This window comes from Mus caroli, unplaced genomic scaffold (genome assembly GCF_978045245.1).
Source record: "Mus caroli unplaced genomic scaffold, Mus_caroli_1 scaffold_8, whole genome shotgun sequence".
In the NCBI taxonomy this organism is placed as follows: Eukaryota; Metazoa; Chordata; class Mammalia; order Rodentia; family Muridae; genus Mus; species Mus caroli.
In genome coordinates this window covers 80,256,279-80,279,697 of record NW_028227263.1, presented here as the reverse complement: position 1 = coordinate 80,279,697, position 23,419 = coordinate 80,256,279, and the positions used below count along the sequence as shown (strand labels likewise).

Here is a 23,419-nt window from a genome sequence, read left to right as displayed (position 1 = left end):
GCAACGCTGCTCTCCTGCAGGCTGACACACTACCCAGCTCTGCTGCGCCTGCATTTGCTACTCTGCTTTGTGTGCTGTGGTCTGTACCCATGCCAGTAGTTTGAATGAAGACTTCCTCCACAGTTTATCAATTCTTACTTCCCAGGTAGTGGCACTGTTAGGGGAAGCTTGGGAGGTGAAGTGTGGCCTTGTTGGAGGAAGTGTCACTGGAAGTGAGCTCTGAGCGCTGGAAGGACTTGACCTGCTCCCAGTACTCTCTGTTTCCTGCTGGTGGGTCCAGATGTGAGTTCTCAGCTCGTTGTTCCAGGCACCATACCTGCTGTTCGCTCTCCATGGTGGACTTATCCCTATGGAGCTGTAAGCTTAAATAAACCCTTCCTCCTGTAAGTTGTCCTGGTCATAGTGTTTCATCACAGCAAGGGAAAGGCAGCTGAGCCCCTGTCTCCTTTGCCGAGATGTGGCAGATAACAAATCTGGCTCCTGAAGCCTTTGTGCTGGAGTGACACACTCAGGACCACGCCCTTGTCTGGCTTGTGATCACAGAATGCACTCTATAGGGAGGAGGTGCGGGGTGGGGGTGGGGGTGGCGGGCTCAGCACATGAAGGACTTGAATCCCACAGTGGGCGGGGCACAGAGCGGCAGAGAATAGACTCCTGCAGGCTGTCCTCTCAGCTCCACAAAGCAGGTAGGTAAATAAACAAATGTAATAAAACACTAAAAAGTAAGTAAATAAGAGAGTTAAAGAAATGTCTTGAAATGTGGATTGTTTTTGAATCATTTTCTCACCCAGTCACCAGTGACCTAATGTGCTGATGAAAAATACAGCTTTATTCCACTTTACCAAACACCTGGGGTTGTGAAAAAGTTAAGATAGAAGAGAAAGAAAACACAAATTCAGTATTTTTTTTAAACCAGATTTAAGTTTTTTTTTTTAATTCAAATCGACCCAAAGCAAAACTTACGTTACAAAGAAAGAACAGAATATATTATGATACAACACACTGGGAGTTACATGAAAGCTAAATTTGTGGGCAAACAGCCTTGTCCCAATCCCACCCTGGGCTAACGGGTGATTCAGTAGGGAAGTTAGAAACTCTTTCGCATGGTCCACTCTGGTCAATAAGCTACGCTTTCCTGGTGTCTTACGAGGGGGGAGTCTGACAGGTCATGCTAGTCTCCCCCGTGCTTCACAAGCGACTCCAGCCACGGCCAGAGTGCTGGCCTCTCCGGCAGAATCATCGCTCCAAGCATGACTGGTAATGAATTAAAAAAAAACCAAACAATCAAGTCACCCAAACTAATGAGCAGGGGTTATTCTGTAGTAAATAGTTTAGAAATATGGGAATTAAATAATCTAAAAAAACACTCTTAACTCTGCTGTACATTTATAAACACAAATATTTACAAAGAAACACCCTTGTTTTTAAAAGATGAGGTTTGCAGTTCGTTAATGATCATATTTTATGAGCTGGTTTCTTTGGTGTATTCGCCAAATGCATTTTATAAAGTTTTAGTAATAGACTTAAATAATAAAATTCAAAAGAAGCGCAAAGGACTCGGTGGTGAATTTTGAGTCAACGGGCTGAGTTTGTGAGGGGGCTGTTTTCTCTCCTAGGGCCACAGACTGCTTCTCTGATAGCAAATTCAGGGTCAGACCTGCATGGTCACCACAACCACATCAGCAACTGGACAGCCCTTCCGTGACCATGGAATACAGCACAGGACTGGGGTCTAGTAATAAACAAAGGACATCCTCTCAAGCTTCCAGATCAATCAGACCACAAACAATAAAGAATGGAATTATACACTTCTTCATTAAATAGAATTTTCAATTCCTGGGAGAGCACTCAGAATTGTTTTTGTTTTTCTGAAGTCACAGCAGTAAACAGCACAAAGAATTTGCCTTACTATGATCTTTTTACTTGGGATTCCCTGATTCAATTCGATTTCAGTGGCTTAGTTCAGAACCCTCTGAATGGCTGGAAAGTGAATGTCACTTTTAACTTACAAAATAAATTAATTTTCACGTGTGATTCCTGTGCAACTGGACACTAACATGGCAGCTCAGAGTCCAGACTCTCAGCTCTCCTCCCACCACTTTCCATGCTGGGCTGGGGCTCTAACACAAGTTACACTCAACTAATTTCTGGTCACGTTGTGTCCCTAAGGCTGGTAGTGTGTCTCCAGCCCTGACCTGGGGCCTGAATAAAGACTGAGAGCACACCTTTGCAGGTGCCTTACAAGGGGACTCTCCATGGAGGTAACCTTTCAGCCAGGGTCACCACAGCCGTCCCTATCTTCCTGGGTCCCAGCTATCACTCTGGCCACATGCTCCCCCTGAAGGAGGCTATGGGCCACATCACCAAGTCCTTGAAGCATCCTTTTGCCTGTTCAGGAATCCCTGTGCCACCTAGGCACACGCAGACCCAATGTTCTGCTGTCACAGCTACTCTGGCCAAGACAGCAAGCTTTGGGCTTGAGTGAACAGCACTGCTAGCCTGAACTCAGGGAAACCTAATTCTGCTTAATTACATTATGAGGGGAAGACTTTGCCCTCTATGCCTTCAACTGGCAATTCTGACAAGAAGGGAGAAGCCCTTATCTTGCAACCTTTTGATAGCAAATTTATTAACAGTTTATAAATTTTTAAAAAATTTGTCACAGCACTAAGAATGGCATGGGGAACTTAAAAGGGGTGTCCTCAAACTAACATAACGTCAAATGAAGCAGTGAGCGTGTGTCCCCAGGAACACCCATGATGCCTAGGACCTCTGGGCCCTCTCCCTTGCTACTAACACTTTACTACATCTGGGTCTTTCTTGCACATACTTGTCCAACCAACCGAGAAAATTAAAATATTTGTCTTGAAGAGCTTTACTGTACCCACCTTCAAAATAGACAAGAAATATTTAATTAGCGTATCAGCAATTTGCCAGGCTTACAAAAGGGTGCCCATTAGAGACTTTCCCCTTAAAATATATATGTATACATATTACCAGGAAGGCAAAAAAAAAAAAAAATCCACCATGAAACCACCCTGAAATATTTAGTCATTAAAGTAGAATGGTTTAGCAAGAATGTGGGCTATTTCTAGGGACCCCTGTCATCACCAGGATAAGAAATTTGTTCTTTAAGGTAAAATAAAACACAAAGTTTAAGGTGGAAACTGAGGTGATCCTGGTGGCCTGCTGTGGGATGGAGGTGGTGATGACGGCTCCGAGGGGCACAAGGAAGCCAACTGAAGAACAGGAAGAGCAAACCATCCAGAGACGACACCAAGAGAGTTGCACAAGAGGCACCATTTTTTGTTTTTTTAAAAAACAGAATACACTGGCTTTAAAAAGTTAATTCCTTTCCCCATTGATTTTGTTTTAAAAGCACAATTCAATAAGAGAGGGGGTGGGGGAGTTGAAACCCAATGTTTCAGGGTAGTGTCTTACAGTTGTTAAAAAAAAATAATTTAAAAAAAAAGCGCACACCAAAGGAAGCCGAGGTCCTGGGTTGGTTTTTTCATCGGAAAGCTACATTAATTAGAAGGGAAAAAGGATTTTTAAACAGCTCATCTGTACTCATTAAAAATGAATGAGGCGACAGCATTACTGTAAGTTTCTTCACAGAGAATTTTCCAGCGTCACCCAGGATCACAGGAGGTGAGCCTGAGACCTCCAAACTTTAAGAAGCATTCCGTCTACTGGCTCTTAGTACCATGTTCACCAATGAAACCAGAGCAGCGAAAGGGGAAATTCTCTGCTTCAAACCTCTCTATATTGTGCACTTAGGAAAAACAAATTTTCTAAATGCAGTATTGTATAGAAAGGCTTGGACCTCATCGACTTGGACCAAGAAACCAAATTAAGACCTTCAAGCGTGGGGTGTGTATGTGTGTGTATGTGTGAGTGTACATACACACACACACACACATTCATACATACACACATACACACACACACACACACACACACACACACACACGTGCGCGCACACACGCACACACACACACAAAGATCCCTCCTCCAAATGAAATCCAAACAAACATAAACCTAAAAGTGTGTATACCTGCTTTCTGACTTGACCGCAAATCAGAAATTGCATAGGATATACTTTGTGCAAGGCCTGAAGCCTTTTAAGTATCTGGAATAACTCGTAATCTTGTTCACAGTCCAGGTGTATCAGATATCATCAAATTTGTGTTTTAAGTAGTCTTTCATGACCTTGGCAATTGGTAGTTCATCAAGCAGCTTCAGGTTTTGAAGGCCTATACACTGTCGAATTTTAATTCGGCACAGGTCCTGCAGGGTTCTGGGCTGTCCTAAAATGACAGAGAAAAGAGAACGTTACAGAGGTACAAAGTGTTGGAGAGGGAGGGATGTGAGGGAAAGCTCTGACTGAGGAAGGGTCTACTGTGGATCTTACAGTCAAAGGACTGACCGAGACTCTCACGTGTCATCTGTCCCTTCCTGTGGTGTCTCACCCACTTGGTCTTTTCTAAAACTCTTTACAAGGCGGTAATGTTATGGTCTGAGTATGCAATGGTCCTGTCAGGCACATGATTAGAATATTCCATGCCTGAATGATGGCCTTGGTGAGTGCTGTGGAATCTCCAGGAGGTGGGACATAGCTAGAGGCCAGAAGTCAACGAGAGTAGAGCATTGGGAGTTGATCATTATTCCTGGATCATTTTCTGTTTCCTCTTCTCTAACAGGCAGATGCCTCCATCTCTGCCTTTATATATATGGTCCTGAGGGTGAGAGATTTAAGGATACTGGCAGCTGTCAGATAACCAATTGTAGTTTAGAATGAGACTAAGGATAGTCTTTATGATTCCAAGCCTGGCATTCTTTTTACAAATCAAAGAACTGTGGGTCTGTCCCAATGAGATTCTAATACAAAGGGGAGCTTCCATGAGCAGGTGGTTTCTCTATGCCTCAGTTTCTCCACAACAAAACATGGCCTGGTTGAGCTGCTCCCTGGGGTGGCCTGTTTTGACTCTGAGGCTAGGACACTGGAGCCCTGATATAGCAGTTTCTCTACAGAGCTCTTTGCAAATGACATCCTGCTTGCCTGTTCATTGTCAGCGTCTAGGGAGTTTGAAAGCCACCTTAAGCTAGTCTGAATCGCTAGCTCACAACCATGGTTGTCACTGAATCCAAAAGAGAAGCAGTAAAATCCAAAGTCTCTTCTCTCAACAGTACTGAATATTATCCACGTAAGGAAAACGTGTTCAGTAATGGTTCAGTAGGTGTCTGGAGTCACACAGGACATAACGGTATGACAAGGCTACCCCATATTGAATACTTGCTGCTTCTTGCCCAACAGAAGGGTGTGACATGCCTAGAGTCCTTTGACCGTTTTACAAGTGAGGCATGCGTAGCTCCACTCCATTTTACTGGTAGTCTCAGAGACATTAAGCAACGTGCTTCCAAACCCAAGGAGATAGCGTATTTCAGAAGCCAGCAATCTTTTAGTGTCAAATCCCATTATGTCTTTCACAATTACTGAGGATATGAAAGAACTTTGATGTGGGCCACATCTATGGTGATGACCACATCACAAGTTACAACAGAAATTTTATAAATACCTGTAAATTCATTTAAAAGTAATTAAAACAAACCAACTGCATATTGAAATGAACAACATGATAAAAACTGTTTTACAAAACAGTCAAAGGGGTGTGATTCCCCCCCCCCCCAACCCTGTTTGCCATGCTTTGTAACACATGGCTTTCCAGAGAATAGCTAAGCTTTCTTGTGTACATTTGCATTCAGTCTGTTGAAATAAAAACCACACCACATAGTCTCCGGAGAGCAGGAACATGAAGATGGGCAGATAACACCATACTGCTGCTATGAGCTCACGCCAACCTCATAACCTCCCTGGGAGGGTCCCAGGCTGTCCTTGGAGAAGCACCACTCTTCTGAGGACCTCATCTCTTGTTTGCACTGTTTTAATAGTGATAATGCAAAATCAAGTAATTTTTCCTAAGTGGAAAGAACTCCGTAAGACTTAGAACTCCTGATCTAGTAATGACGCTTCGCAGAGGGGCACTTCCCTAGTAAGTGCAAGGCCTCATCAGATTCAACTCCCAAATAGGAAGGAAAAAGAAAACACTCTGGAAGGCCTGGGTGAGACCGCTGCTCTCCATCAGTACCGCACCCATGGTATCCGGAGCCTCAGGGCAGGGGCTCAGGCTCTCTCTCCATCAGTACCTCACCCATGGTATCCTGAGCCTCAGGACAGGAGCTCAGGCTCTCTCTCCATCACACACTGTCAGAGATGCCTGCACCATTAGTGCTTAACTGAGTTTACCCAGCACCGAAGCATTTAAGACAACGTTCCATTACGTTCCTTATTTGTTTGCAGTGTTTCAGGGGAGGCTTGACTGGGGATTCTCTTGCAAAATAGTTCACTCACCCAGGGGCTGGTGAGGTAGTGCTGTGGCCACTGGGAGCCTACATGTTCTGGAATGCTCTGTTCAGTGGAGGTCCTAGGCCAAAGCATATTGGAATGTGTTTCCCAGTTTGTAATTTTTCCTTTGTTTCTCCTTTAGCGACATGCCATGCATGACATCCTTTAATATTTTGGAAGAATGTGGCCTTTTAAAGCTCTTCCACATGCAACTCCTGACTGCAGAGCTGCCTTGAATGGTAAGGGCATAATGGAGTGGTTAAACTCAACAATCCTGGAATCAGGACACATGCTTGGCTCCTAGCCACTCACAACCCACATGGTCCTCGCCAAGGTGTTTAGCCTGGTGCCTTAGTTTCTTCATAACAGCACCAACCTCAAAGGTTGTATAAGAAGTAAAAACATTCACTGTGGCAAAGTGGTAAGAACAGTGTAAGGCAAACCGGAAATAACCAGAAAGCAAATTCTAAAAAGATTAGCTGCTAAACACTTATAGGGATAGTTCTTCTCATTTTCAGGAAACAGGGCCATCCTTGGAAAGTGGTCTTCATCTTCTGGTGGAACGATGGTAAGAAAGCAAGGCTGGAAAGGGGCAAGTAGCACCCACTAGCCGGGAACAGTCGGCAAACTGCCGGAAGCCACTGTTATGACTTCAAAGGGCTGAATATGAAGACTTTTACTGTGTAAAAGGATACACGGTGGCAGGGAGTGGGTGTAACTAGGCAGGGAGTGGGTGTAACTACCTCCCTGCGCACACCAAGAAGTGAACTCGGTTGGCTTGTCAGCATGCGGAGTCAATAGCAGGCTATTGGCAAAGGGCAGTGAGGGTGGCTCGGGGCTACTGTGCCTCCACACACATCTCAGGAATCCTTCTGCAGGGACAGCATCTTGGGACTAGGAGATCATGATTACAAGATTAATATTTATTTCTTGTCAACGGACCACAGAAAAGCATTGCCTGAGCATCCACTGCATGCTTACCATGCTTCTCTTCTTACAAAGAAGAGAAGGAAGGAGGAGCAGAGAAGAAAAGGACACAGAAGACAAGAGGAGGGACAATCAGCAGACCCGCACACACCACCCACCCACTAGGCATCGCAGGCAGCGAGGAAGTGCTGCTCCACAGTGGGCTGTAACAGGGAGGCTGAGGCCAGATCCCCACAGACTGTAATTTATGGACTCATAAACACTGGAGGATGCAGCAGGAACTACAAGGTCTTCAGACTAATGAATGCCAATGGGATTACACAATAGTTCAAAGAGTTAATCTTTCCTAGTGTGGAGAAGCCTATCATTATTAATAACCAGGCTGGCACAAAATAGGAAATCTGCTGCTGACCATCCCAGTTTAGAATCCAGAGGAAGCCTGGTCAGGGGATAACTTAGAGAAGTACCTGTCCCAAAGGCCTCCCCACCTCTACATACACCTTGTTGCTTTTGTGAGGGAGGCCTAACTGATTTCTTAGGATAAAGATATCTAGACTAGAAAGATGACTCAGCTGCTAAAAGGGTGTGAGGTGGTCTTCCAATTTCCAGCACCCATGCCGGCTGCTCACCACTCTTGATCACTCCAGCTCCAGAGGATCTAATGCCTCCGGGCTTTGTAGACTCCTGCACTCATGTACACAGACACCCATCCATAATTAAAAATAAATCTTTAAAGCATACTAATTACTCATAAAGGTAGACGAACACCAAACATCTGAAATAGTCAAGGGTAACCACACAGAATATGAAGTCCTAGGCTTTGCTGTAGAGGGGGACAGTGATACAGAGGGGAGTAGGCCAAGAAATGGAGGGCGCTTGCTGCCCTCCTCCAGACTGCTTCAGGGTCTGTCATTCCCTAGAGGGCCTCTCCATCTCCGCCAGCATCCAGGATGGTCTCCTAATATTTCTGTTTAATTCCAGCTCCCATTTTAAAATTTGACCTTTTTTTTTTTTGGTGAGACAAGGTCTCATTATGTCGCCCCAACTGACCTGGAACTTATTGTACCAGGTTGGCCTACAATTCACAGAGATCCACTTGCCTTTGCCTTCTGTGTGCTGGGTTAAAGGCATGCCCTGCCACATCTGGCCAATGACACAGTATTCTTTTTGCTCTTGCTTCTAAAGTCCTCTCACTGGGACTAAGTATAAAGTGGGGTAAACAATTCTTGCTTTGTAGGTCCAATGGCTGGTTCTAGGTCCCTTAAAATAAAAATGGCAGTATTGACTTACAGTTCAAACATACAGTATCAGCTTTCTGACATAAATTTATTGGTTACATTTTCCTCAGGTGGCTGAGCACTGGTGGTCTGAATGAGACGCCCTCCATAATCTTGGGCACAGAAATGCTTGGTCTCCAGTGGGTGGCACTCTTTGGGGTGCCTTAGGAGGTGTGGCCTTGCTGGAGGAAGTATGTCACTGGAGGTGGGCTTTGGGAGTTTAGAGCCATTCCTTTCGCTAGTTCACGCTGCCTGGTGCTTGTGGCTGCTGCTTCCTGTTCCTGCCGCCACGCCTTTGCTCTGCCCTTCAGCCTCTCATCCTCTCTTCTAGATATGCCCTGGTCATGGTGCTTTATCACAGTGACAGGGAAGTAACAGAGTCAGGTAAAAATGATCCATGGCTTTCTCTCAAATGTCAAGGCATCTGTAGGTGCCAACCCTGATAGTAGGGATATAAACACCTCAAGAAGGTCTGGAAGAAGAGCCTTTCAGGTCAGTGAGAATAGAAGGATTTATTTAAAAGGATGGTCTCTGTGTCAAAGAACCTAAGATGTGGTGTTACCTAAATGACCAGTGTTCATTTTTAATATGTCAACAGCAGAAACTCCTGTAAGGCTCTAACGTAGATGATCTGGCAAAAGTTTCCAATTCACTAGGAAAAAAAATGTGAAGACCCTAGGTTAAAACGAGTCACATGAATTTCTCCACATAGAGAGTATACTCATAATAGGTCATCCCATAAAATAACAATAGAAGCCCTAGGAACGAGCATAGTAGGTCAGGGCAGTTGTCATCTAGGCTGTGTGTGGGGTAAAGCCACGACATACTACTCTGGGCTGGATTTAGCTCAGAAAGCCACAGCCTGTTTGACTTCCTTAAATTTTAAAACACTGAGAGGTCATGCCTTTTGTTAGCCTGTATTTTTTAAAGGTGTGTGTGTGTGTGTGTGTGTGTGTGTGTGTTGTGTGTGCATGTGAGTCTGTACGTATGACGTGAGGTGTGTGTGTATGTATGTGTGTCTGTGTTGGTGGTGCCAGGGATTGAACCAGGGCCCCCTGCATACTAAACACATACTCTACTACAGAGCTTCACAAACCAAGTCTCCCCCAGCCCCCAGGCCCCAAAGGCTTTTTTCTCTTTTTTTCTTCATTTTTACTTTTAGTCTCAAGTCTTATTTCTGTAAACATAGTACTTTGTGTGTGTGTTTTAATAACATAGTACTTGACTACTACTGAAATCTAAACAAAAAAATATTTCTGGTTACTTCGATATTTATAAAACAATATTTTTAAACATCTGTGATTAATGTTCCGGCAAGCAACTATCCTAAGTACTTGACAGATTAAGTCTCCTGTGAAACAGTTTACACAGCTCAATTCCCAGCCACTTCAGTTTTCCCTTTCAGCATTCTGAGCTATTTAATTCCTTAAGACACACAAATCCAAATCCCCCGGGCCTGCCTTTTACACAGCACTGAAAGTGTGCTGACAGTGACTCTAGTTTTTGCATAATGCTTCTGAGACACAGGTAACTGCCTCAAGTCAATGTCTCAGGATATTAAACATAAACTGAATCAACTTAGTGAACCCACGGACGTCCAGACCAGCCGTGGAACAGGAGGCTGTTGTACATTGCAAGAAGGCCACGCCAGCAAGGTGATGGATTCATTTACTCGGGGACCTGGTATGTGTGACATGTTCTGTGCATGACTAGTCTCTGAAAACTGCCTTCAGGATCCAAGATACCAAAATTCCCAACTGATAGGAATCACTAATCCTGAGTCAGCAAAGCCACAATTTTATAAATGCCAGTCAGGAAGGAGGGGTCTCTCCAGAGCCAAAGCCATACGTGTGAGGCAAGCTTTCAGTGTACCCAGATTTTTACTTTAATCAAAAATACATTAACGATTCTTCAAATTCTCAAACACAAGGCTGAGAGGATACCTTTAAAACCCCTGACTGTAGGGCTGGCATGTAGCATGGTGATGGTAACCGTGGACCAATTCCTGAGTATGCCCACTGCCCTGGCGTTGATCTTTAGCACTGAAAATGTGGAAATTCAGTCCCCTTGCTTAGCTGGAGGATGCCTCTGTACGTTTGCAATGGGAAACTCTCAGAGAACTTTTGCTTCTGCTGATTATACTGCTCTATAGTTACCATACTCAAAAAACTACAAATTTCAGAAACATTTTGACTTGCTTAAAAATAACAATGATCAGTTCATCAGCTGACGTAATTTTTATGAAAATAAATAAAAACTAGAGTCACTTTCAGAACAAGGTGGCTGCGAAGAGAGGGCTGTTGCTCCTTTCCTGAAAATGTCTGCCTTCCGTCTGCTCTGAACTTCAGAGTGCTAGCCTGGCGCACTGTGCTAGCCTGATGCAGTGTGCTAGCCCTGAGGCTAGCTTCACTCAAATATGTTGCTAGGAAAGCAAGGAGTACTTAGAACAGCCTTTTCCAGCTAACCTTGGATCCTCTATGAACCTGTCGTAAAATGAGACAAGGAGCTTTTTTCTTTTTCAATTTGATGTGTGTGTGTGTGTGTGTGTGTGTGTGTATGTGTTGCATACATATGAAGTGCATGTGTGTGCAGAGGCCAGTAGTAAATACTGTCTTCCTCAACTGCTCCTTCACCTTATTTTTTGAGGCAGGGTCTCTCACTAAAGCTGGATGTCAGCGACTGGCTGGGAGCTGGCCCGGAAGCCCCAGGGATCCTCCTGTCTTCACTCGCCTGCTGCTGGGTTACAAAAGCATTGCTACCATGGCCAGCTTGTTATCTGGGTGCTGCTTATCCAAACTGATGTCTCCATGCTTGCTTGGCAAACACTACCAGCTCAGCCGTCTCCCCAGTCCCAACGGTGACACAGAATCTGAAATACATTGATGAACTTTCTGTACGTTTAGATTATAGTCCATTGGTGTATCTTAAACTTCTAGTGGATCTTTTACCCATGCACACAGTAACATAAACTTGTCATCGGGAACACATGGCATACTAGGTTATGCATGCCTTCAAATTGTTAGCCAATTTCAACATATGATAGCAAAAGAAATCACTTTTCTTAATATTTCCACTGATCTCAGAAAACCATTACATAGAAGGACTCTCACAATTATAAATACAAGTTTTTGAAACCCCTCTTTTCAAAGCTCAAGTCTGACTGGTCATCAATACTGTGGTCATTTTCCTTGATGTGACAAGTGAACTTTGCTCGTTTCTAAGAAAATGCCTGCTAAGTGCCCATGATTAAATGGTACAGTTTGGCTGTCAGTCAATCTTTCAAGGAGAAATGGTTCTCCATGAAAAAGCTGCTGGTCCAGCTCAGACAGACCTGCCACTTCCCGACTTGGCCGTCTTCACCCACAGCACGCTGACAAGGTCTGTGCACAAAGGGACAAGACTCGGCTCAGTTACGGTTACCGCTTTGTCCAACGCGTTTGTAAATGGGCTGCAGTACCCATGACTGAGGCTGCCTGGCAGCGAGGAAAACAGTGATTACCAGTCCCACACCAGCCAGACTGTCACTCTAACCTGGAAGCACAAAGGTCACCTAGTGAAAACTGTGGCTATGTACCGCGTCTGGACCTTACACCCCCTGAAGCCTCCTAGAAGCCCATCCTCTGGAAAATACAACAAACAAAACCCAGGGCTCTATGGTGTGTGCTCTCTCTCTCTCCCTACCCCATTCTCTCCTTCCTTCTTTCCTTCCTGCCTTCCTCTCTAGTAATAGAAAACCACTGCCTTTAAAAGTAGCTGTTGGAAAGAATTTGGTTCAGCTCCCTCAGTTTTTCAAGGAGGGCACCAAGCTCTGAGGGGTGAGTCTGGGGGCTGAAGAGCTTGCTTGAGGTTACTAGGCACGCTGTTTGTGGCACTCTGCAGCACCCCATTTTGCTGGTTTGATGGCATCTGTGATAATGGGCACCGCTGAGACCCTGTGATGATGGAGAGACAGGAACCTTCTGATCCAGTGTGCAAAGAACTCACCAGCTCAAAGAACCAAAGCAAGGATGCTTTCACACTTCAAAAAAAAAAAAGGCAACACCAGATGGACAATCCATTCTAACTCTCATAGAGCTTGGACATCATCACTCCCAAGTGCAAAAGGAAGAAAAATTGCTCAACTTTAAAAACTAAAACTGATCTTGGAGCAAGCAAAAAGACTGAAGAAGCTGCAGGCAGCACACCTTCTTCGAAAGCTCTGGAGATTATGATTATTAGGCCAGCGTGCCATGACTGAGGCATGCTCATGAGGCATGCTCATCTGAGCAAAAGCCACGGGGCCCATACACAGAAACACTGGAGGCTGTGGATGGACAGGAAATCAGGAGCCAGTCAAAGGAAGTTCTGCCAGGTCCTCAAAGTGAGGCCGAGAAAGCCCCTGATGGCTCTGACAGGGGTGGGTGTGTGCACCCAGCACCCCAAACCTCTCTAGAAGTTAAGGCTGCCCTCCAAAGGCAGAGACTCTCACAGAGAATGGACATGTCTCAGGTTCCGCCCTCTCAGCCTTCCTAGCTCACCTTACAGAACTGGAGGGAGAAAGCACGGATGGCCAATCCAGCCTGGGACACAGGCCCACTTACAAGGCTGGAAGTCAATTAGAAGATCATGGGGTTGTGGGGCACTGTCACACCTATAACTATACTAACTGCCCTTCAATGTAGTAGTGGTGGGTTAGACCTGAAAAAGAGTCAAGGGGATGAGGGTGAGGCTGGAGGAGGGGGAGAAACACAGACACTGGAGAACTTGGCTCACGCAGCCATCTGCAGTCACATAAAACACAGCCCCATGCCAGAAGACAGGGAAGCCTTCCATGCAGGCTGTTAGAGGCAAGGGTATGGTGGCTCAAACCTATAATCCCAGCACCAGGGAAGCACAGCCAGAGAGATTGGCTGCAAGTCTCCAGAGAGCCAAGGCCATCTCAAAAGAACCAAAATAGAAGAAAAAAAAAAGGGGGTGCGTGTGTGTGCACACGCACATGTGTGCTATTTATCTGAGTTCTTGCTGCTCTTCACATTATGGCTAGCTTCAGCTTAAAACAAACCAAAACAAAAAAACCAAAACAAAACAAAAAAACCATACCATGCTAGGTAAGAGAAAAAGAAAGACAGCCAAAGAGATAAAGCTAGTGTCAGAAGCAGGCTTAGGTGTGACACACATGTTGCAATTACTATAAGCCTGAGAACCTAGAGTAGCCACGGCTATTCATTTAAACCTACGGAAAACCTTAGAGTGAGGGAAGCCCTGCCTAATAAAGCAGCGGTTCTGAGGTAGGAAGGGGCCACAGATCGTGCACATATGGAGGACTCTGGCCAAATGAGGAGCAGAGACACAGATGACCAAGAAGAGCCTGACTCTACCTGCCTGCACCCAACTTTGACTCTGTCTTCTGAGCGAGCCCCTCTCCTCCTAAGGGGAAACATTTGCATGGAAAGAACTCCAAGGTCCGAGGCTCCTCCAGGATGCAACCTCACCAACCGAACTTACGCAGAGGCAGGAAGGACCCTCTCAGGCGCTGTGCTCTAGCTCATTTCCGCACCGTAAACACAGGCAACTGCAGCTCACCGACTCTGTTTACTGTGTATTTTGGAGACAGGGTCTTGTGATTGTAGCCTATTCCTATACAGCCTGCCTGGCCTCCAACCCTACATCCTCTTGTCTCAGCCTCCTGAGGTGTGTCCCGCCACACTCAGCTAACAGCCCTGTCCAGTCTTTCTGTCCCTTTCCCTACAGAAGTGACTGGGCAGACAGAGACTGCTCTACCCAGTCATCTCGTCTATAATCCAAGCTTGAGCATTGCTAGACGTGCATTGTCCCAAACGACAGTTTCTCTGTGAATACAATTCCAGGCGTGAATTCATACAAATCTCATCTTCTTAACATCCAAGTTCTTGTTAGCTGGGTGGTAACCCAAGGTTATGCCCTGTCATAAAATTTCTCTGTCTTTCTGGGGAGATTTTCTATTCTGGGGTTCAGCTTGGCAGCTCTGACTTTACAGAAGACCTGGGTTCAGGTCCCAGTATCCTCATGGCAGATATCAAATCATAGAACTCTAGTTCCACAGGACCCAGTACCTGCTGGCTGTTCTGAATACTATATACACATGGGACACAGGGATATGGGCAGGCAAAACACCAGAACACACTGAGTAAAAATAAATACCTTCTAAAAAATATTCCACATTCTAATAACTCTCTAGTCTGTACTTATCGATTAACTACACAACTTTATACTGTGGTGAAGGAAGATGCTGAGAACAAAAATCTCAGCTAAATTGTAACCAGTTCCTCTGGTGGGGTCCATTTTTAGTTAACCAGATCCTCGGGTTATGCTATACTTGAATATTTTCACAGAGTTACACAATTGTACTCTTTCAATAATATTTCTTCTGCTTCCCCCCTTTTTGTATAAATAAGTTCCTCTTTTGGTTTAGGAAAGCATTTTCATAATTTGCTTTCCCCCTCAGCTGTAATGCAGCCCCAAAGGCCCAAACACCTCAGACCCTCGAGGCTCCACAATTATGTCCAGTGGGCACTCGGACAAGCTGCTCCACTCTCCCTTGCTCTAGCCAGGCCTAGGGGAAGGGCCGTTCATCTCAGGCCTGCAGATGTGTGTCTTCACTGCCATGCCACCTGGTCCCTCCACACAGCTCCATGTCCTCCAGGTCTACTGTCCTCTCTGTTTACTTGCTCCACTCCCTGGCTTTTTAAAAACTCAAAACTAAAACTGGTCTCTTATAAATCATAATCAGCAGCCAGCCTTCCTTCTGTAATCAGGATCACGTGGGGAAAGGCATCGAGCCATGAAACAGCACAACCGGGTTAATCTAAGGTGCTTATAGACCTCAGCCTCCTGGATCACACGTTACCCTGTGCTACATCACTTAGGTGGTAGGGAAGCCGACAAGAGAAGGTAACAAAGTCCATGCACACTAACTGCTGCACTCAGAGGACAGCATGGCCATCGAGATAAGTCCAAGTGAGATGAGTCAGACACTTGAAGGTGTATATGAAGTGTCTCTCAGAAGCTGAGCAGACACTGATGGAAGCCGTGTGGCCTAGAAACCTAGTGTTTTCACAGATCTTCCTTAGCCTCTATTACTGGGGTGTCTAAATAATCCAGAGTGGCCTTCCTCTCATGTGGAACTTAGTAAGAAAGTACAAAACCGCCCCCATCGCTAAGCAATCTAAGATCCACCCTCCTTTCTAGTTCTTCCATCTGAACCTGCACAGGCCCAGCCCGGCTATCACTCGGAGCAGGGGAACCACCCTATTCTAACTTTCAGCTCCATCCATTTTGAAAAGTGTCTGTCCTTGACACTAAACTTTACTGTCCCCTTTTATTAACACAATGGGATTTTGGGTAAATGGGTACTACTTACCAAGCAGGACTTATAAGAATGGTTAGCTCCTAGTCAGCTCAGATTACAGAAATATCTCAAGCAATTCAGAAGGTTCGGATTAAGAGGAAAAGATGCAATAATAGTAGTAATTGTATTACATACTTGTGACGTCTTGTAAGAAATCCAAACACGGCCGACTACTTCCTGAAATACTTATGGAAACGGCCAGTGGAGTCTGACCTTCATAGTTCCTTGTGTTCGTGTCCGCTCCATAGTTATACAGCATCCGTGCACAGAGCACGTCATCACGGAGGGCAGACAAGTGCAAAGGAGTCTGTCCGTCTTCTAGACGCCCTAAGTTTGTGTCTGCTCCTCTCTGAAGAAACATGCGGCAGTAAGAGTGATTGCTTTTGATCACAGCATAGCGCAGCAGGAATCCGTTCTGGATGTCGATGTTGGCGTTGTGGTCCAGAAGGATCTTCACACAGCTTGACCGCTCTCGGATGATGGCAAGCTGAAGTGGCGTTGTACCTTTATCACTGAGCGGGTCAACCTCAGCCTTGAACTCCAGGAGGAGCCGGACAAATGAGTCCCTACCGTAGTGGGCAGCCACGTGGAGGGGAGTCCAGCCATCATTGCTTTTTGCATTAATAATGTCACTCCTGTACTCAGACTCTAACATCAGGCGTGCAATCCGGGCCCGGCCGTGCATGGCAGCGTAATGCAGAGCAGTGAAGCCTCCGATTAAATCCTTAACCGTGGGATCAGCTAGGGTTAAACCAAAATGAAAAGGTCAGTGGCTGCTGAGACAGAGCAAGTCTATCAGGGCAGAGTTATCAGGGACCAGCCGGTTATCCTGGACTGTGAAGGGTTCAATGCAATGGATGATGCTGAGGACTTGCCCAGGCTTAACACAGTGTTAAGTGTCTCAGTGGAAGGCACATTCTAGAAGCAAGCTATCAAGCCCAAGCCAACGGAAGGAGGAGGGGGAAGAGCAACACTGTTTAAAGATAGGCCCTGCCAGCAGACCCGCAGCACCTCGCCCCTCCTGCTGGTCAACCTGAGACTTTCAGCCTCCAATCGATCGCAGCCTGAATCACACTTCTCCCCTGTCTCCAGCTATTTTTGTGTTTTTTCCTTGTGCTACTTCTTGGCCTAAAGAGAAGCATGCACAGCAACACTGCTGCTCTGAATTACAGCATCCTACAGTCAGCCAGACTTGTTTTAAAATTTAGTAGGGTGTGTGTGTGTGTGTGTGTGTGTGTGTAGGGGGAGGCAAAGAACCAAGGTGCTGCTGCTACGTTCCATGAAAGAAGCAGGTGAGACCTGTGCTGAATGGCACAGCATGATACAGTCTGTGACAGGACTGAGACAGGACCTCGAGTTCAGCTACAGACGGTCCTGCGAGCGCATCAGCAAGTGCTTATATTGCAAAGACGGAGAAACCTCAGCACTGTATAAATATTGCTTTTCAAACAACTGTTTTAAAGCCTCCTAAATCAACAGATCCCTGGGAAGAAAACTTCCCAAGAATCATCTACTCAGTGACTCTCTGAGCTACAGACCTTCGCCACCTATGCTGGCCTTCCCGTGGCGCCAAAGGTCAGCAAGTTGTGGCTCACATCTTACTGGCGTCCCTGCGTCCCTGGGACAGAGACAAGAATGACCTCCCCCACGTGGTGGACCTGGCTTCCTGGCAGCAAGTAAACCAGCCAAGGAAGAGTGCCCGGGTGGGCCTAGTGACAAGCACTACAATGCTCCTACACAACTCAGCTGTTATGTACAAAAAAAAAAAAAAAAAAGAATGTTTTTCACAGTCACAAAATGCCTCCAAAGCTATGTGATTAAATACTTATGTATTGTTTAATAAGATCTTATTTAGTTCCAGACTACAACAGCTGGAGTCTCTTACAAGAGGCTGTGAGGCAGGAAATGGTATGTTGAAATATTAATAATACCATAGCAGGTGAAAACTGCAGTTAAAGAGTTGTTAGCAAATAGAACCTGTACAAAGTAAACTATTACTTTAGCTCCTCGTAATATCTGACATAATGTGACAGATAACAACAATAACAAAAAAGAAGGCCTCAGCAATGGCCTTAACTAAAAGAATATTCAGTATCTAGGACGATGCAACAGGCAAGCCAGAAACCTGATGCAAAGCACTCTGCTGCCACCTACTGGAAGAGCCTGGTCATGCACTACTCATTCATCTTTCACTACAGGTGACTGAGCTCTCAGACCAAACTGATTTAAAATAGATTAAGTGATGGCTGGAGAGATGGCTCCGTGGCTAAAAGCTCTTACTGCTCTTTCAGAGAACCTGGATTCAGTTCCCGACACAGGTATCAGGCAGCTCATAACCACCTGCTTCTTCAGCTTCAGGGGAACCTACGCCCTCTTCTGGTCTTAGCAGGGACTACATGAATAAACATAAATCCATATTCATTCATTCATTCATTCATTTTCTCCCTCCCTCCCTCCCTCCCTCCCTCCCTCCCTCCCTCCCTCCCTCCCTCCCTCCCTCCCTCTCTCTCTCCCTCTCTCTCTCTCTCCCTCTCTCTCTCTCTTCCTCCCTCTCTCTCACACACATACACACACACACACATACACACACACACACACACACACACACACACACACACGCGCGCGCGCGCGCGCTACCACACAATGACAAAAGGTGTCTTTAAGCTATACCTGGCCACTTCTTTCCAGATGATCCCTCTTGATCCTTTAGTGGATCTTGGGAGCCCTTCCCTCCGCTCCTCCCACCTTTGAAGGTGCAGTCCTCTTAAGCACACCCTACAGTCATGCTAGCTGACAAGTCAAGCTACAATACCGTAAGGAAGTTACACCTGCGTGTCTGGTTCTCACTGAATGCCTATGTAAGGCTCCACTTACATTCTAGTGCTACACTGAACTAAGAAAACACAGATTAACACAGAGCAGTGGCCTAACTCATCTCAGCACAAATCATTCAAGTAAACTAACCAACCACTTCCTGCAAGCAAAGGACAGAAGCAAGAACTAGAGGATAATAATGCATAAAAACTAAGCCATTGTCCCCAGGAAAAGGTGATGACATGAAACAGGGCCTGTGAGGGTGCAAATTAGTCAGTGCGATGTGGTAAGAGCTCACTTGCAGCTCCAATAAAAACTGCAGGACACTGTCAAGCTTAGTGAGAAATGTGTAGCACATAGCAAAACCCACCTGACTGGATTTCCTTAGGCTTCTTCAGAGGTACCTGCAGCTTCTCTGCATCAGTGAGATTTCTGAGTGCTCTGCCGAAAGTGCCAACCCCACCGAGCTTCTCTGCTTCCTTACTAGGTATCTATCTACCCACCGGTGAGACCCAGTTTAAACAAACAGTAGCATAACATATGGAAACACAATACCTTTATAAAACAAAGACACATCGCCGTGCTGCGTGAGGTCTGTTTACTAAAGGCTTTATCAAGTGGAAGTGTGATTTGTTTATCAAGTACACATAAGCTCCAAGAATTCACAGTCGCATTAACTAAAAAGCACTCAACATCCACAACATGTTTGTTCGCCCAAAGTTCCTCCTGCCTTTCACAGCCAACATTCTACCTAGATTCTGGGAACCAAGCAGATGGAGGACACAGCTTTGCTTTTGCAGGCTTTCACTAGGAAGGGTCAGCTGCAGAAGTTGGCTGACTAACTTCACTTAGCAGGTGCTTCTGAGCAGGACTGGCTTATCTGCAATGGGAGGCTCTGGGAGCGATGCTATCACACCCATGTCTGTTTCTGTTTCTCTTTGTAACGGAGGAGGACTGCAGACACTGTGTGAGAAGCTACTGTGCAGCCTGCAGTGTGCGTGTGTGCGTGTGTGCCTTCTACCCTGCCTTCTGTCCTTGCCAGTGATGCTCCACGGCATCAGAACCACTTTTAAATTTGCCCATTAAAAGGCTAACTGATGATTTCTGCCCTGTTAATTCACATTACAGGATCCTAGAGAGCTGGCTTCCCTGTATGCTTTCTTATGGATTATCTGTTGGTGTTCACTCAATTCCGTTGGGGTGTCCTATTATGGAGTTATAGAGGCTCTTTGCATATTCTGCATATGGGCCAGAGTGTGCTTACTCACTGATTGGTTTTTGCAATGCTGAAGGCTGAACATAGACAAGCGCCTACCACTGATCTACACTCGGCTGCACTTTCTTTTTTAAAGCATTTCCTAAACACTGCTCTGCTGAAGAAAACTCGGCCCAACACAACGTGACATGTTTCCTGTTCCTCTAGGTATTCTGCACTGTAAACCCTTACGTAGGTCAATGATCTACTGCTAGTTAACATTTACGTATGGTATACAGTAAGATCAAGGTTCATCATTTGCCATGTGGCTATCTACTTGTTTTGGCACCATTTGTTAAAAATGCTTTCTTTACAAAATGGTGGTGGTGGTGGGGGGGGGCAGGTAAAGGTGCTTGCCAAGAGAACCCGACGACCTGAGCTCTAGCCTGGATCTCACTGAGAAAGAAGAACACAGACACCTAAGGAACTAAGGTGTATTCTGATCACATGCACACCTACACACACACACACACACACACACACACACACACACACAATCCCCTCTGCTTATACAAACACAAAGAAATATTTTTTTCTCAATGATTTATTCTGCCTTTGCTGAAATTCATTTTATCATCTATGTGTAGTTTATTTCTGAACTATTCCGTTTATCTAAAAATAGTTCCGTTGGGTAGGGTAGCACAAAATCAAAGGTGGTGGCAGCAGGACGGTGAGTTTGAGACCATCCTGGGAACAGGTTTAAGGGTAGAATAAGTTACACATCAAACCCTATGTCAATCACGCTCCAGGATGCTCAGTGGCATCAGGCTTATCCAGCATCCGCACAGCCTTTAGTCCAGTCCTATCCAGCATACACACAGAAAAAGATGCAATTAAACAAGACAAGAGTGTTGACATATGCAAATCCCAGACGGTTTTAACTCTTTTAGCTTTGTAGCGTGTTTGATATTAGGTACTGCTAACTCCTCCAACCTTTCTAAAACGTATTTCCTAACACATTTTCAAAGGACATTGTTAGTTTCTTCATACAAGCCTGGCCTACGTTTTACTGTTCTAATTCCACCGACTTTACTGATGGCAAAGTCCCCCACATGATCTAAATAATACTCATTTTCCCATGTAAGGAACATGAAGAATTCTCTATTTATTTAGGACTTTTTCAATCCACCCCACCAATGTTTCAGTATAGACTGTATATTTATTTAATTAAAATTACTATTAAAACCCTTAAATTGTTGCTACTATGAGCTGCTACTTCATCCTCCAGATGATAACTGCTGGCAGAACTTGTGTTTTGTCTACAATCTAGTTCAATTCATTTTTTTTAGCTTTCGTACATTATGTATGTATAAACGTATATATATATATATGCACACATATGTATATACATAATCATATATACATACATAATATATGTATGTATGTATATTAAGACAGCTTACTTACATATTTGATTTGCTATTATCTAATGTGTGACATTGGGGAGACACATATGCCAAGGAGTTGCCTATGGAGGCCAACTGCAGGAGTCAGTTCTTTCCTTCCAAGGATCACATGCAGGGCACCAGGCTTGCACAGCAAGTGCTTTTGCCCACTGAGCCACCTCGCTGGCCTGTAATGCTCTTACTTGTTCTGTTGTAACTGGTTTATTGTCCTTTTACTCCACTGGCAACAATGCAAGAGCACATTACATAAACATAGTCAAAGCACACACACCGTTCAACACGGAGTAAGAAGCTAGCTACAGCTCTTCCTGGGTCCCTTCTGAGCTTCAGTCTTACTTGCTGTCATCTTGAATGGGTAGTACTGTCACAGGCTGGGAAGTGACCCTTTGGCACTTATCTTTGATTCTATTAACTTAGCAAACAGCTATCCCAAGGGCTGTGGATATTAAACAAACCTTGAATTTCTGAGATAGATGCTACATAGCCACGCTGTAACACGCCTTCAGAATGCTACTGGCATTGCGTACAGTTAGTATCTACCTAGAACCTGTGTCCGCTGTCATGAGGCTGTTGCTCTGAAGTTTGTTTTCTGCCCGTGGCTTTGGTTTAGCAGCAGGACTTCATACTGCACAGTGAATTAGGAAGCCCACTTTCCTCTGAAGAATGTATGCAGGATTACTGTTTGTCCCAGCAACGCACAGAACGAGCGAAGCCAACCGGGCCTGTAGCTTTCTTGGTAGGCATCTTAATGAGGAACTCAAATTTTCAACTGTCCAGACAGTGACTAAGTCATTCTTTTTTTAATGGGTCACATAGAAATGTTGGCAATTTGTGTCTTCCAAGGAATGGAATTCTTCCCCATGATGTGAAGCTCGCCACATTCCTTGTCTGTTTTTAAACATCTATAGCATCTGGATCAGAGTCTGTTCCCAGCACTGACATTGGTTATGGCTTTTCTCATTATCAGCCTGGCCACAGGGTTTTCAATTTTATTGACCTTCTCAAAGAATTATGTTTTTTTCTTTTATCTTCATCAATTTTGTTCCCTTTCAATTAGACTCATTTTTGGTTTTCCCTTATTTTTAAGATTATCAATTTTTGTCATTTCCCCTCCCTCTAAACTCTTCATACACCCTCCTTGGTCTCCTTCAAACTTACGGCCTCTCTTTTTATTACTGGTTGCTACACACATGTATATTCCTACGTCTAACCTGCTCAGTCTGTATACTGTGTGTATGTACTCAGGGCTGCCCACTTGGCATTAGATAACCAGCTGGTGTGCTCCTCCTGCGAAAGGCTCTCTCCTGATCTCAGCACTCCTTGGTTGCCTGTAGTTCTTTGTGTAGGGTTGAGGCCTCCGGTTTTCCGTCTACTTTGGTATGTCTGTTGTTGTTCTTAAGCTCATGTTTAGAGTCATGTTAGTGAGATCTTAAGGATGGGGCTTCTGATAATAGTAGGAGACACAGTCTTACAGCAAACTCCTGATCCTTTGACTTTTACAATCTTTTCAGCTGCTCTTCCTCGAGACTTACTGAACCATGGATGGGGAAGTCATCCTGGAGATGTATGCACTGGGAGTGGGGCCTACAACCTGTCTGTTGCAAAGGGAGGTTTCCTTGATGAGGGTGAGGGAGGACCATACGTATACTTATCTGCAGGTATGAGAACAAGTGCTTGAACGTAGTCAAGGACTGCGCTGGTCTAGGAAAGTGGCAGTTATAGGTTCTCCTCTGAGATCCATACCTTCACTAGGGCTAGTTGCTAGGTTTCCAGTACCCTCCTGTTGAGTGGCCTTTAAGCCCAATTAGAGAGCTGTTGGTTACCACCAAGGTGTGCCTGCCACTAGTGCACCTGAGGGTTATCAAGCCATGCTGGGCAATGTGGTTCACAGGCATCAGAGCTGGGTAGGACTGCTGGGTGCTTCCTTTCTTTAGAGGCTTGAATGACACCTTATACCACGAGAGCTAG

General features: G+C 45.1%; 1 protein-coding gene and 1 long non-coding RNA gene across 6 annotated transcripts in view; one reads left to right on the top strand and one right to left on the bottom strand.

Annotated features, from left to right (window-relative positions):
- The first annotated feature begins 622 nt into the window (after positions 1–622).
- On the top strand, positions 623–11,320 carry LOC110299244 (uncharacterized). The gene is made up of 3 exons (XR_002378441.2): positions 623–686; positions 6,549–6,645; positions 11,261–11,320. It is a non-coding gene; the product is annotated as an uncharacterized LOC110299244 (long non-coding RNA).
- Asb7 (ankyrin repeat and SOCS box containing 7) overlaps positions 902–23,419 on the bottom strand; it is a 45,774-nt gene continuing 23,256 nt past the window's right edge. For 4 of the 5 annotated variants that reach the window (XM_029479628.2, XM_021168892.3, XM_029479629.2 and 1 more), the window contains 2 exons: positions 16,112–16,717; positions 902–4,310 (listed from right to left, as the gene is read on the bottom strand). In XM_029479628.2, the coding sequence (XP_029335488.1) occupies positions 4,171–4,310; positions 16,112–16,717 (746 nt within the window). In that variant the 3' untranslated portion in view covers positions 902–4,170. Of the gene's footprint in view, positions 4,311–11,358; positions 11,480–16,111; positions 16,718–23,419 lie in introns of those variants that run through there. The other variant, XM_021168894.3, reaches the window with a different exon arrangement.